The 10,000-nt window shown below is 69.6% G+C and overlaps 3 protein-coding genes across 3 annotated transcripts in view; 1 reads left to right on the top strand and 2 right to left on the bottom strand.

Moving 5' to 3' along the window:
- Positions 1-1,743, top strand: part of H696_01947 (hypothetical protein) — a gene marked incomplete at its 5' end in the record, with an annotated part of 4,656 nt that extends 2,913 nt beyond the window's left edge. The window contains 4 exons of the mRNA XM_009495849.1: positions 1-547; positions 685-780; positions 881-1,230; positions 1,390-1,743. The exon at positions 1-547 is cut by the window's left edge and continues 1,103 nt beyond it. Coding sequence (XP_009494124.1) covers positions 1-547; positions 685-780; positions 881-1,230; positions 1,390-1,696 — 1,300 coding nt within the window. The 3' untranslated portion in view covers positions 1,697-1,743. The remainder of the gene's footprint in view (positions 548-684; positions 781-880; positions 1,231-1,389) is intronic.
- Positions 1,744-2,239: 496 nt separating this feature from the next.
- On the bottom strand, positions 2,240-7,169 carry H696_01946 (hypothetical protein). Its single transcript, XM_009495848.1, has 10 exons — positions 7,111-7,169; positions 6,526-6,667; positions 5,977-6,213; positions 5,670-5,822; positions 5,425-5,498; positions 5,059-5,284; positions 4,021-4,863; positions 3,527-3,670; positions 2,858-3,337; positions 2,240-2,714 (listed from the first exon to the last, which is right to left on the bottom strand). The coding sequence occupies exons 2-10, from the start codon at positions 6,634-6,636 to the stop codon at positions 2,364-2,366; spliced, it is 2,619 nt and encodes an 872-aa protein (XP_009494123.1). The 5' UTR covers positions 6,637-6,667; positions 7,111-7,169; the 3' UTR covers positions 2,240-2,363.
- A 1,826-nt stretch (positions 7,170-8,995) lies between these two features.
- H696_01945 (hypothetical protein) overlaps positions 8,996-10,000 on the bottom strand; it is a gene marked incomplete at both ends in the record, with an annotated part of 7,691 nt that continues 6,686 nt past the window's right edge. The window contains 2 exons of the mRNA XM_009495847.1: positions 8,996-9,274; positions 9,421-9,983. Coding sequence (XP_009494122.1) covers positions 8,996-9,274; positions 9,421-9,983 — 842 coding nt within the window. The remainder of the gene's footprint in view (positions 9,275-9,420; positions 9,984-10,000) is intronic.

Here is a 10,000-nt window from a genome sequence, read left to right as displayed (position 1 = left end):
CGTCTCCGCGGGGGCGGCCAGCGTGCGCCTGGACCCCGGCCGGCTGGCAGCCGCCATCTCCAGCCTGGATCGACAGCTGCGTCGCGATGCAGCCCACGCAGTGAGTCCCTTCCGCCCGGATGCCGGGGGCGCGGCCCTCAGCCAGCACGCCGAGCAGGTGGCCGAGCAGGTGGCCAGCCTGCTGCCATCGGCCAGGGGCTCGGAGCCACCGGCCCCGGCACCTTCATCCGATGGGCCGGGCCTCCTGCCTGAGGCCGACCATCCGGCGGCCATGGCATTCACTTCGCCGGACCTGATGGACGAGCTGGCGGTGGCCCTGCTTGCAGTGGGGGCCGGCTGGCTGACAGCTCGAACCCGGCCAGGCGGCCTGGTCGAGGATGCCGAGGCCCGGTGCGGGCTTCTCTCGCAACGCGGCCAGGTGGATGTGGTCCTGTCGGATGACAATGATGCGCTGCTCTTCGGCTCGCGCACCGTTGTCCGGGGCCTGTTCGGCTCGCGACCCGGCGCCCTGCGGCTCTATTCCCTGGCGGCCCTGCGCGGGAACCTGGTGCGCACGGCACCCTGGATGCGCTTTTTTTTTCGTTTCCCCCTGCACGCCACTGACTTGCCGTCGGCCTGCCTTGTCTCCTCGCTCCCTCGCTCCCTTGTTTCCCCTGTCCCGGCGGGGCATTTCCCCATGGCCAGGGTCTTTCCCGCTCGCGACTCATCCAGCTGGCACACCTCCTGGGGTCGGACTTCTCGGAGGGTCTCTTCGGTGTTGGGCCGGTGCTCGCTTGCGAGGTGCGTACTTGGCCATCTGGCTTTTGCCAAACCCTGCGGGGACCCGCCCTGTGGCTGACCTGTTGGTGGGCGGGGGGCATGTTGCCGGCCATCTGGTCAGATCCTGGCCGCCTTCGCCGATGACCATGACGAGGCCAAGCCGGATGTCCTGCTTCAACGGTTTGCCGCGTGGTGGCGCGGGTACCCGAACATGACACCAGCCGCGCGGTCCGGCCTCTCGCCGGCCACTCGGGCGTTGGCTCGCGCGCTCGGCGCCCTGCGCTCTCCGCCAACGGCCGCTGGTGCCCCCGCCGAGGGCAGCCCGCCGGCCGGTCTCCGGCTGCCTGAGGACTTTCCGGACCCCCGCGTGACGGCCCTGTACTTGCATGTCTGGCCGTCTGTTGGCCGAGAGCCCCGCGAGGAGGAGGCTGCATTGGCGGACTTGGCCATCGATTCGGATGCCCTATTTCGGTGCGACATGCCTTATCTCCCTTTGTCTCTTTTTCTCCCCGCACACACGCACACACGCACACACACATATATATATATATATACATATATGACATACACACGGGTCGCACCCCTCACTGACCTCGGGCGAGGGCACCCACGCGATCGCCATGCGGCCAGGGTCTTCCGTCGGAATGGCATCCACCAGCACCAGGCCCAAACAGATGGCTTCGTCCGGCCGGCCATCGAGCGCCGCGCAGCCATTCTCGGGTATGATGCCGCCGGGTCCCAGGTGCCCATCACGCACTTCTTCTACCGCGACCCGGGGAGCGAGCGACTCCGAGACACGGCACCGGATGGCCCGGCCTCGGCGCCGGCCGACGGCGACCTGCGCCTTGGCCCGCGACGCTTCGACCGGACCCCCTGGTCCGGGGTACGTGGGCAAAAGGCCCTGGCCATCCTGCAGGCGTCCCTGCCTCCGCCGTGATTCCGGCAGCCGGTGGAGGACAATAGAACCGGCGCATACCCCCCCCCCCCCCCCCCCGGCGCAAAGGCCCCCCCCCCCCCCCCCCGGGCGTCTTGGGGGAGGGGGCAGCGCGGGGCGCCCAGGGGGGGGGGGGGGGGGGGGGGGGGGGGGGGGGGGGGGGGGGGGGGGGGGGGAAGGGAGGGGGGGGGGGTGTAGAAGGGGGGGGGGGGGGGGGGGGGGGGGTGAGGGGGAGAAAGGGGGGAGAGAAGAAGCGAGGTGGCGGGGAGGGAGGCGACGGGCACGCGCGGGGGGGCGCGGCGGGCCGGCTCCGCGTCCCTCTCCTCCCAAGAGAGAGGGAACACACACACACGGTATGTGTGTGTGTGTGTGTGTGCGCGCGCGCGCGCGCGCATGCGAATGTGCGTCCGGGGGGGAGGGAAGTGGGAGGAGGGTCTCGGACTCTCGCATTTCCGCCGCACACAAGGGAGGGGGAGAGGGTACGGCGGCGACAGCTGTCTAGGAGGGGGGAGAGAGAGAGGGGGGGAGGGAGGGAGGGAGGGAGAGGTACAAAGAGAGGAGGACATAGGAAGGAGAGTGGAAGGAGGGGGAAGGGAGGGGAAGGGCGAGGCTGGGCGGCAGCGGGTTCTGAAGAAGGTGTGGAGGAGGGCACATGCTCCAGACGCCTCTCTTAGGCGATGAGCTTCAGGCCGATGGAGGCAGTCTCGCGGGTGTAGCTGTCGCGCGACCGGCGGGCGTTGTCGAAGAGCATGCGCACCCACGGGGCGGTGGAGAACTGCCGGATGTCGGGGAAGGCGCTCGGGGGGTAAATGGTGAAGAGGTCCACCATGAGGCCGATCAGGCCGGGCTCCAGGGAGCTGAACTCGTAGTGGATCTTGCTGACCCGGTGGCAGAACTCGAAGATCTGGGTCACGCTGTTGGACAGGAGGGCCGGGTCGTTGGAGCCCTGGATGATGCCGGAGAAGCCGTCCAGCACGCCCTGGAAGAGCTCGTTCATGAAGTCCGCGTCGTCGAAGTTGTCCTGTGGAGCGGGCGCGGGCGGGCGCGGGCGAGGAGCGCGGCATGGACGCGGCGTTAGAAGGGCAAGAGAGGGAGAGGCGGGGAGGGGGGGAAAGAAAAGCAAGGAGAGGCGAATGCCACGCGAGTGCGCGAGCGCATACGCACCGTGGAAATCTGGAAGACCGCGGCCTGAAGCAGGATGTTGATGGAGGTCTCGAAGTGCGGGGCGAAGCTCGGGCCGATGGCCAGGGCAATGTCACCGAGGGCAGCCAGGATGAGCGGCTTGACCGAGCGGTTGATGATCTGCGACTGGAGGGCGTTGGCACAGAGGACCACATAGTGCTCGGCGTACGGGGTGAAGGCCGGCCCGAGGGCACGGCACAGGTCACTCAGAACACCGATGCCGGCCGAGCACAGCTGGAACTGCCGGTGCGTCTCGATGGCCGCGGTCAGGTAGGGGCTGAAGCTGCCCATGTACCGCTCGAACTTGGCCTCCACGGCCAGGATGATGGTTCCGACGGCCAGCAGGGCGTCCTCCAGGATGGCCACCTGGCGCTCGTTCGAGTGGTAGAACATGGTCAGGAGGCAGGTCATCATGCGATCCGCGTAGTTGGAGGTGGCGTTGCCGAGGCGACGGCAGACCGACTGTGTTTTCCGCCGTGGGTGGATCGGGTGAGGGGGCCGGGGGGGGAGAGAGAGAGAGCAGACGAGGCTGTGAATAAGAGAGGAGGCCATTGTGCGCAGAAGGAGAAGAGGAAGAAGGAGGAGCGACAATGCCTGCCGCCATACGAGGCCCTGGGAGAGGCCGCCGGGGGCGGGGGGAGACATGCGTACCTGCAGCAGGCTGCACAGGTAGGACTGGAGCTTGTGGAAGTGGTTGCGCTCCTCGGAGCTGAGGATGAGCCCCTCGCGCGAAACACAGGCCTCCAGACGAGAGATGATGGTCTCGGTGATCTGGTGCAGGATCTGAGGGTCGCTCTGCGGGAACATTGGGGGGGGGGGGGGGACGAGCGGGACGGGGGAGACAAACCGGGCGAAAGACCGGAGGAGCGCGCGCACACACACATGGCCGAAGGAATGGGTCAGCAAGAGGGCATGCGAGGCGAGGGGGAGCGAGGAAGAGAAAGGCCCGGCCTGGGGAAGTGGCACGCCCGGCATACGGCGAGCACGGCACAACAGGAAGATGGTGACGAAGAGGAAGGGCAAGCGACACATTCGAGGGGGAAGAAGGGGAGGGGCGAGGAGGGGCGCGAAAGGGAGCAGGAGCGAAGGAGGGGGGGCAGCAAGGGCCCACACACACACACACACACACACACACACACACGTACCGGCGGGATGAAGAGAATCAGGTAGGACAGCGCCTCGTAGGTGTACTCGCGAAGGTTGGACTGGTCGCCATCCTGGCGGTCGGACGCCCGGAGCAGGGCCTCCGACAGCGGCTGGAAGAAGGGAGTCATGACGGTGGCATTGTCCACCGGCGGGGACTTCTGGCGGACGATGGTGTTGTCACCGAGGTACTCGCACAGGTTCATCAGAGCCCAGGCACAGTTGGAGGCCACGCGCGGGCGGGCCTGCATGCCGGCCTGCAGGTAGCTGAGCATGGCCTCCAGCTGGCCGCGCGCGACGATCTCCGTGTAGAAGAGCTCGCAGATGTGGCCCACCACCCAGGACGAGGTGTCCTGGACAATGGTGTGCGGGTGGTTGATGCTGTTGGTCAGGATGGGCAGCGCACTGATGACATAGGTCTCCAGCTGCGAGACATCCGGGCCATCGAGGATGTTGCCGAAGGCGTTGAACGCCGCGTCCAGCCGACGCCAGTCGGTGCTGACGATGTCGGCCTGGATCTGCGGCAGCAGGAGCCGGAGGCAGTCGTTCGGCTCGCACCGGGCGATCAGCGACAGGCAGACCGACGCCGCGCGCGAGACATTCCACTCGTGCTCGTCGCCGTCCTCGTCCTGCCGCATGAGCAGGTCATACAGGGCCGGGATCAGCTTCCCGAGGGCGGCCTGCACGAAGTTGTACACCACCATCCCGGGGTGGTCTTGGCCGAGGGCGCGCGCCTCCTCATGCTCCATGCGCAGCTGGATCTCCTCGTCCGCCAGAGTCGACCAAAGCTCCACGCTCTGGAGGATGACGTCGTCGTCCTGGCCCTTCATGATGTGGATGGTGGACTGGCACGCGCGTAGGTGGAGGTCGGGGGGGGAGGGGAGGGGAGGGGAGCGAGAGAGAGAGAGAGAGAGAGAGAGAGGCAGAGAGGGACGCAAGGGGGAGGGGAGGGCAGGTCAGTGGCAAGCAGTGGCGGGGGGGAAAAAAAGGGGGGGGGCGTCCGGCGGCCGTGGCCAGCAAAAGGAAGGGAGGTGACATACATCCAGGATGGAGGCCATATACTCGTTCATGACGTTGTAGTACATGGACACGACGCTGATCAGGCACTGCAGCGACTGGACCTGGAGGTTCTGATCGGCCGAGGTGACACCCTTGAGGATGACGGCCATGATGGCGCCGCACTCGGCCGGGTTGTCGAAGTTGGTCCGGCAGATACGCAGGACATTGTTCAGCGCGGAGATGGCCTTCTGGTAGCTGCGCATGTCGCTGTGGACCGCGGCCCAGGCATAGGGGCATGGAAAGGGGCCAGGTGAGGATGACACGAGCAGGTCAGCGGCGGGGGGGGGGGGGGGGGGGGGGGGCTCCGGAGCAGCAGGCCGGGGCGCGAAGGGAAGGAGAGCACGCACGTCTCCGAAGAGTTGAGGACACCGAACAGGACATTGAGGATGCGCGAGGAGAACTCGTAGAGCATGTTGGGGTTCTACGCGGGCAGGGCAAGCCGGAGCGGGGTCAGGGAGAGGGAGTGAGAAACAGCACGCACGGGAGGAGGGGAAGGAGACCGAGAGACTTGGACACAAGAAAGAAAAAGGGAAAGGGCCAGCAGCAGTGGCTGCCAGCAGAGGGGGGGGGAGGGGGGAGGGGGGCGACGCACCAGCAGCTCACAGATGAAGGACATGGCCTCGAGGCAGTTGAGCCGGATGCTCATGGTAAGGTTGGTCTGGCTTTCCAGCAGGCCGAGGATCTGCGGCAGGAGGCAGACGCTGTTGAACACGCGCGCCTGGAGGTCCTCAATCGCGGCGACCAGCTGCGAGGAGGGGGCGCGGCCGAAAGGTCGAGCGAGTCAGGGGAAAACCGCGGACGGGAGACGCGGGGCGAGAGGGGAGGCGGGGGGGGGGGGGGGGGGGGGGGGGGGGGGGGGGGGGGGGGGGGGGGGGGCACGGGAGCGCGCGCGTGCGTACCTGGGCAACAACCGAGCCGACCTGCGGGGTGGTGGTGCCGAGGGCGTTCAGGGCGATGGAGAGGATCTCGTTGCGGCTCTCCACCGGGACCTGCTGCCACTTGTTGAGGATCTCGGTGCGGATGTCGTCCGCGGTGGCGGTCAGGCTGTTCTTGGCGAACAGGCCGGCCACACGGCGCACATCCGCCGAGTTGGCCTCGTTGAAGAGGACATCGATCAGCTCCCGGAGCAGACCGGCCTGCGGGCGGACGCGAGTTCACGTTAGCGAGAGGGGGGTCGGGCGAGCGAAGAACGGGGGGAGACCCATGTGCGCGGGGAATGCCCAGGACAGCCGGGCCAGGAAGGGGGCCAGCGCTTCGAAGGCGGCCCGACGAAGGAGCAATGCCGGCATGACGAAGCGCACAAGGAGATCGCGGCAAACGGCGGCCTACAGGCGCGGCCGAGGCGGGGGGGGGGGGGGGGGGGGGGGGGGGGGGGGGGGGGGGGGGGGGGGGGGGGGGGGGGGGGGGGGGGGGGGGGGGGGGGCGAGGGCGGGGCGGGGGCCACGCACGAAGTTCTCATTCTGGGCGTTGGTGAGGAACTCGGTCGCCTGTGTCCGGAGGTTGATGTCGGTCGAGAGGGTGTTCTGGAGGATCTCAATGAATGAAACGGGGGTAGACATTTTTCTTTTTCTTTTCCCGACGAGTAGGACTCTGCGCGATCCGCCGCACACAGGAAGGGGTATGGGTGAGGAGAGAGGGAGGGAGGGGGAAGGAGGGTAAGCGGCCAATGGTGGGGAGGGGGGGGGGGAGGGAGGGGGGGAGATGCAAGAACGAATACCCACCAGCGGGGAGGGAGGGAGGAGATGCGGGATGGGGCAGGGGAGGCCGAGGCAGTCCTGAGCGGCGGGAGTGGGCGGAATCAGGCGAAGAGGAGGGGGGGGGGCGGCGGCGTTCGGCGGAGGGGATCGCAGACGCTCACGGGCCGAGGCTCGAGAAGGGGGTGTCTGAGGCAAGAACAGGGAGGGTGGAAGGGGGACGAGGGAGAGCGCGAGCGTGGGTGTCGCGAGGCGCGGGAAGGCAGAGGGAGGGAGGCGCGGGCGTGGGACGGGGGGAGGGGGGGGGAGGGGGGGGAGGGCGAGAGGGAGGGGGTTTACCAGTTGGCAAGATGGACGTCATCACTACTCCTAGAACGCGTGGGCACCCGCGTGCCGCGGCGGCACTGTGGCACAAAAGCCCCCGGCGCCAGGCACCACAGACATCTCCCCTGTGTCCCTTTGCGTCGCCCGGGCCCGCGAGTCCCCCCCTGCCGCCGCCGCCGCCTCCACCGCAGCCCCGAGCGCTTGGCGCGGCTGCTCCTCGCCCCGGCCCGGGCGCCGGATGCGAGTCGCGCATGCCTGGCCGCTGACCCGCCCGGTCCCGCGCAGCACCCGCCCCCGGCAGCGGGGGGGGGGGGAGGGCGGAGAAGTGCCGCGTCCCCCCACCCGGGGGAGGGGGGCGATTTTCTGGGAGCCGGCCCGCGCGGCTCATGTCTGCGGGGGAGGGGGTGCGCATACGCGCGGGGGCGCCGCCACCACCGCCGAACAGGGCCGCGGTGGATGCGGACGGCGATCCCGCGGCAGGGCCGGCTGAAATGCCGTTGGACTAGTGCCGGCAGTGTGGCCGGCGCGTCCGCAGCCACCGCCAGCCGGGCGCCAACTGCCAAGCGTCTGCCTCGCCCGGTGACCCCGGGGCCCCTCCTCGCTGGACCGCCGGCGAGGGGGCGCGGGCGCGACCGTGCGCCCGCTGATGCCGGTGGCCACACTTGACCCCCCCCGCCTGCCTGCCTGTCTGCCTGCCTGACTGTCTGTCTGCAGGCTCCCCCCTGCTCAGGCGCCGGCCGCGTCTTCGCCAGGGATCTCCGCGCTCGGACCCCCCCGGGCGGCGAGGGGGGAGGGCGTGTGTGCGTGCCACACTGCACGCCCGCATTCCCTGGGGCTGCCCGGAGGGACGGGGGGAGGGGGGGGGGGGCGGAGACGCCGCCCCTCCCCCATGTCGCCCGCTCGGTCGCGAACACTCTAGAGGCGGTGCCTGGCCTGGTGGCGTCCTCTGACCACCCTGATTGCAGCCCGAGAAAGGAAAGGGCCGACACGGGCGCCCTGTGATGGCGCGTGCTTGCGTGCGCGTACCACGATCGGAGCACCGCCCTCCCCCCCCCCCCCCCCGCTCCCGGACGAAAGCGCCGCGGTCGGCCCCTTGCCGTGCGCCCTGCTCGGGTGCCTGACGCAATGGCTGGCCTTCGGCATGCGCCCCGCTACGCGCGCAGGCCCCTTTGCCGGTCCGCCATAGCGAGCACGGACAGCGCCGCCGCCGCCGCCGCCGCCGCCGCCGCCGCCGCCGCTACGCCCTGCACCAGTATCCGGGAGATACTCAGCCCGGGAACCAGATCCGGCGAGTACACACCTGGCCGTCACCTACCCCATGGGGTGCGGCCGGGACGAGGGCGCGCCGCCGAGGCGGACACACGAACATTTCTCGCCGATCTGCCACGCCCCACCCCCGGTGTCCTGCCCGGTGCGATGCCGCCAGCCCGGGGGGGGGGGGGGGGGGGGGGGGGGGGGCGGGGGCCGGGGGGGGGGGGCCGGGTCCCCCCCCCCCCCCCCCGGCCGCCTCCCGAGCCGAGGTGTCAAGCGCACGGTCCGCCCCCCGCCCCCAGGATCTCATAAGTCGGACTGGCCAGCCTGGAGCCATGGGGGGAACAGACGCCTTCGTGGATTGTCCCAGCCCACTACGGCCCCTAAGTGCGGAATAACATTCCTTCTTGGCGTGGTTTAGGTTCTATTATGGTCACGGGCCACATCGCGGAGACTGCCAGCGGAGTCGTCCGTGCGGCGGAGGTAGCGCGCGCACCGAGGGGGAGGGGGGGGGGGGAGAAGTGCGCGGCTGGCACACGCATGAAAAATGTAGCAAGGGCAGGGGGGGGTATGGGGGAAAATTGGAGAATGAGAGTGCGGGGGCGCGGGCGAGATACGAGTCGGACCGCCCCCGTCCTCCTCACTCTCTCTAGCCTTGGGCCGGCCTCGTGGCAGAGGGGCTGGCCATCGGCCGGGCGCCGGGGGGGGCGACACGCGGGGCGCCGCCACTGGCGGGAGGAGCCGCCGCAGTGGCAGGCGCAGCGGTGATGGGCAGGGGCACCTGCTGCTGCTCGGCCGAAGAGATCGCCCCGGTCACATCCGGAGGGGCCAGCCCGATGACATCCATCAGGGCCGACCGCTCGCGGAACAGCTGGGCGATGACCTTTTTGAGCTGCTCGGCCGCGTGCATGGTGCGTACGCCGAGCGACTGGGAGGCAGGGAAAGGAAGGGGCGGGGCAAGGGTCAGCGCTGGAACCGGCGAGAGGGTGGCAGGGCAGAGACGAGGCCGCCCCAGGCAAGTGGAAGAGCCACCAACAGGCGGGCCGAAAGACGGGTGCAGGGGGGGGGGGGTACCTTTTGCTCGGACAGCTCGCGGTGCGCACGCGACACCATGTTCCGCGCGCGAATGGCCACCCCGCGCACGGAGAGACCCCACTTTTGGAGCTGGCCGCGAGCCCGGTCGAGCTCGCGCTCGCGAGCCGCCATCATGTTGGACAGGGAGGTCCGCTCGCGCTCGAGCGACGTCCGCAGGTCCCCGATGGACGCATAGAGGGTGGCCCGGTCGGCCGCCAGCGAGGCCAGCATCTCGGCACGATGCCGCTCGCCGGCCTCGCGCGCCTGGTTCGCTTGCGACAGCAGGTTCTGCCGGGTGTGCTGCAGGGACAGCTCCTCGGCCGCCAATTTGTCTCGGAGCTGGGCCTCCACCTCGGACAGGCGGGCCACCCCGGCGCTGGCCTCGGCCAGCTGCTGGCCAAGCTGCCGCGCGCGCAACTCCTCGGCCAGGTGCGCCGACCGAGCGCGGCCAAGATCCGCTCGCGCCAGGTCCAGATCGCTGGCCAGCGTGGTCAGGCGCGACTGCAGCTCGGCCGTGAAGACCTTCTCCGCCGACAGGCTCTCCTCGAGGGCCGCAATCCGGGCTATCGTACAGGGGCGG

Source organism: Fonticula alba (assembly GCF_000388065.1).
Source record: "Fonticula alba strain ATCC 38817 unplaced genomic scaffold supercont2.3, whole genome shotgun sequence".
In the NCBI taxonomy this organism is placed as follows: Eukaryota; order Rotosphaerida; family Fonticulaceae; genus Fonticula; species Fonticula alba.
This window is presented reverse-complemented; position numbering and strand designations above follow the sequence as displayed.

What these genes read in the sequence shown, in the direction of transcription:
- H696_01946 (XM_009495848.1), bottom strand. Translation starts at nt 6,636, where the DNA reads ATGTCTACCCCCGTTTCATTCATTGAGATCCTCCAGAACACCCTCTCG. An exon ending in TCGGCTCGGTTGTTGCCCAG is followed by an intron (nt 5,823 to 5,976) that starts GTACGCACGCGC and finishes CCCTCCTCGCAG; the next exon opens with CTGGTCGCCGCGATTGAGGA. An exon ending in CCTTCATCTGTGAGCTGCTG is followed by an intron (nt 5,499 to 5,669) that starts GTGCGTCGCCCC and finishes CTGCCCGCGTAG; the next exon opens with AACCCCAACATGCTCTACGA.